This window comes from Mandrillus leucophaeus, unplaced genomic scaffold (genome assembly GCF_000951045.1).
Source record: "Mandrillus leucophaeus isolate KB7577 unplaced genomic scaffold, Mleu.le_1.0 Scaffold20, whole genome shotgun sequence".
NCBI lineage: Eukaryota > Metazoa > Chordata > Mammalia > Primates > Cercopithecidae > Mandrillus > Mandrillus leucophaeus.
The window spans coordinates 2,364,161-2,366,279 of record NW_012102032.1 but is presented as its reverse complement, the minus strand read 5'-3'; the positions used below and the strand labels follow the sequence as shown (position 1 = coordinate 2,366,279).

The following is a 2,119-nucleotide window of genomic DNA, read 5'->3' as shown; positions in this document are numbered from 1 at the left end:
GGCGCGGTGGCTCACGCCTGTAATCCCAGCACTTTGGGAGGCTGAGGTGGGTGGATCATGAGGTCAGGAGATTGAGACCATCCTGGCTAACATGGTGAAGCCCTGTCTCTAAAAATACAAAAACAGTATTAGCTGGGTATGGTTGCGGGCGCCTGTAGTCCCAGCTACTTGGGAGGCTGAGGCGGGAGAATGGCGTGAACCTGGGAGGCGGAGCTTGCAGTGAGCCAAGATCGTGCCACTGCACTCCAGCCTGGGTGGCAGAGCGAGACTTCGTCTAAAAAAAACAAAAAAAGAGAGAGAAAAACTACAAGATAAAACCCCTTTTGTTTAATAAATATTGGTATTGTTTAACAAGTAATTTCTGAGTACCATTTTAGTGCCAGGCATTATGCTAGATACATAAAAATGATAAAGGAGCCAGAGTCCTTGTTTTTATGTTTGTGTGATGGGGTAAAGTTTGATATTAATAATTATTATTCTCTTGGATGTGTGGTGGCTCACGCCTGTAATTCCAGCACTTTGGGAGGACAAGGCGGGCAGATTGCTTGAGTACGGTTGTTTGAGACCAGTCTGGGAAATAGTAAAACCCATCTCCACTGAAAATACAAAAATCAGACGGTCGTGGTGGCACACACCAGTAGTTCCAGCTACTCAGGAAGCTGAGGTGGGAGGATCACTTGAGCTTCGGAGGTGGGGGTTGCAGTGAGTTGAGGAGATTGCGCCATTGCACTCCAGCCTGAGGGACAGAGCAAGACCTTGTCTCCAAAAAAAAAAAAAAAAGGTAAAATAAAATAAAAATACAATTATTATTCTGTCATGTCTTCAAAGACATTTTCTTTCTTTTTTTTTTTTTTTGAGACAGAGTTTTGCTCTTGTTGTCCAGGCTGGCCTGGAGTACAATAGTGCAATCTCAGCTCACTGCAGTCTCCGCCTCGCAGGTTCAAGCAATTCTCCTGCCTCAGCTCCCAAGGAGCTGGGGTTATAAGCATGTACCACCATGCCCTGGTAATTTTTTTATATTTTGGTAGAGACAGGGTTTCACCATATTGGTCAGGCTGGTCTCGAACTCCTGACCTCAAGTGATCCACCTACCTCAGCCTCCCAAAGTGCTGGGATTACTGGTGTCAGCCACTGCACTGGGCCCCTCTATGCTTTTGTAACATGTTTGTATCTTTTATTATATTTGTTTATTCTGCCTCATTGCTTACTGGATGTATTATAACTTTTGACAGTGGGGATTTATCTTCGTGTTTCTCTTAGCAGTAACCACAGTATTTAATTTTTTTTGGTTTTTTTTTTTTCGTTTGTTTTTTGTTTTTTGAGATGGAGTCTGGCTTTGTCATTCAGGCTGGAGTGCAGGGGCACGATCTCAGCTCACTGCAACTCCTGCCTCCCAGGTTTGAGTGATTCTCCTGCCTCAGCCTCCCAAGTAGCAGGGACTACAAGTGCATGCCACCACACCCAGCTAATTTTTGTGTTTTTAATAGAAATGGGGTTTTGCCATGTTGGCCAGGCTGGTCTTGAACTCCTGACCTCAGGTGATCCACCTGCCTCAGCTTCCCAAAGTGCTAGGATTATAGGCATGAGCCACCACGTTTGGCCTAATTTTCTTAAATTGAATTGAACTTCTGGAGGTGATTGGAGGTAATGTAAATTATATTTGATTTATTCTGAATGATGAATGTTACATTTGAACTCTCCCAATGTAGAAAGACTTAAAAACTTTTTCTTTGTATTAAGGAGTGGCCATGTCACCAGATTGGGTTTGTCTATGGTGGAGTTTCCTTTGCCTCCACATCTGACATGTGCAGTAATAAAAGCTGCTTCCCTGGATTGTGAAGATCTACTACTTCCAATAGCAGCAATGTTGTCTGTGGAAAACGTCTTCATTAGACCTGGTAAGATGTTTATTTTAAGTTGTGTTTTTTAAAATTAATAAACTTGGCCGGGCACGGTGGCTCACGCCTGTAATCCCAGCACTTTGGGAGGGCAAGGAGGGTGGATTGCTTGAGGTCAGGAGTTGGAAGACCAGCATGACCAACATGGTGAAACCCTGTCTCTACTAAAAAAGGAAAAATACAATTAAAAAAATTACTAGAGTTAATTTTTTTTTTTTTTT

General features: G+C 43.2%; 1 protein-coding gene across 2 annotated transcripts in view; it reads left to right on the top strand.

Annotated features, from left to right (window-relative positions):
- DHX40 (DEAH (Asp-Glu-Ala-His) box polypeptide 40) overlaps positions 1 to 2,119 on the top strand; it is a 43,474-nt gene that overhangs the window by 20,627 nt on the left and 20,728 nt on the right. For both annotated transcript variants that reach the window (XM_011979178.1, XM_011979177.1), the window contains one exon: positions 1,741 to 1,898. In XM_011979178.1, coding sequence (XP_011834568.1) covers positions 1,741 to 1,898 — 158 coding nt within the window. The remainder of the gene's footprint in view (positions 1 to 1,740; positions 1,899 to 2,119) is intronic.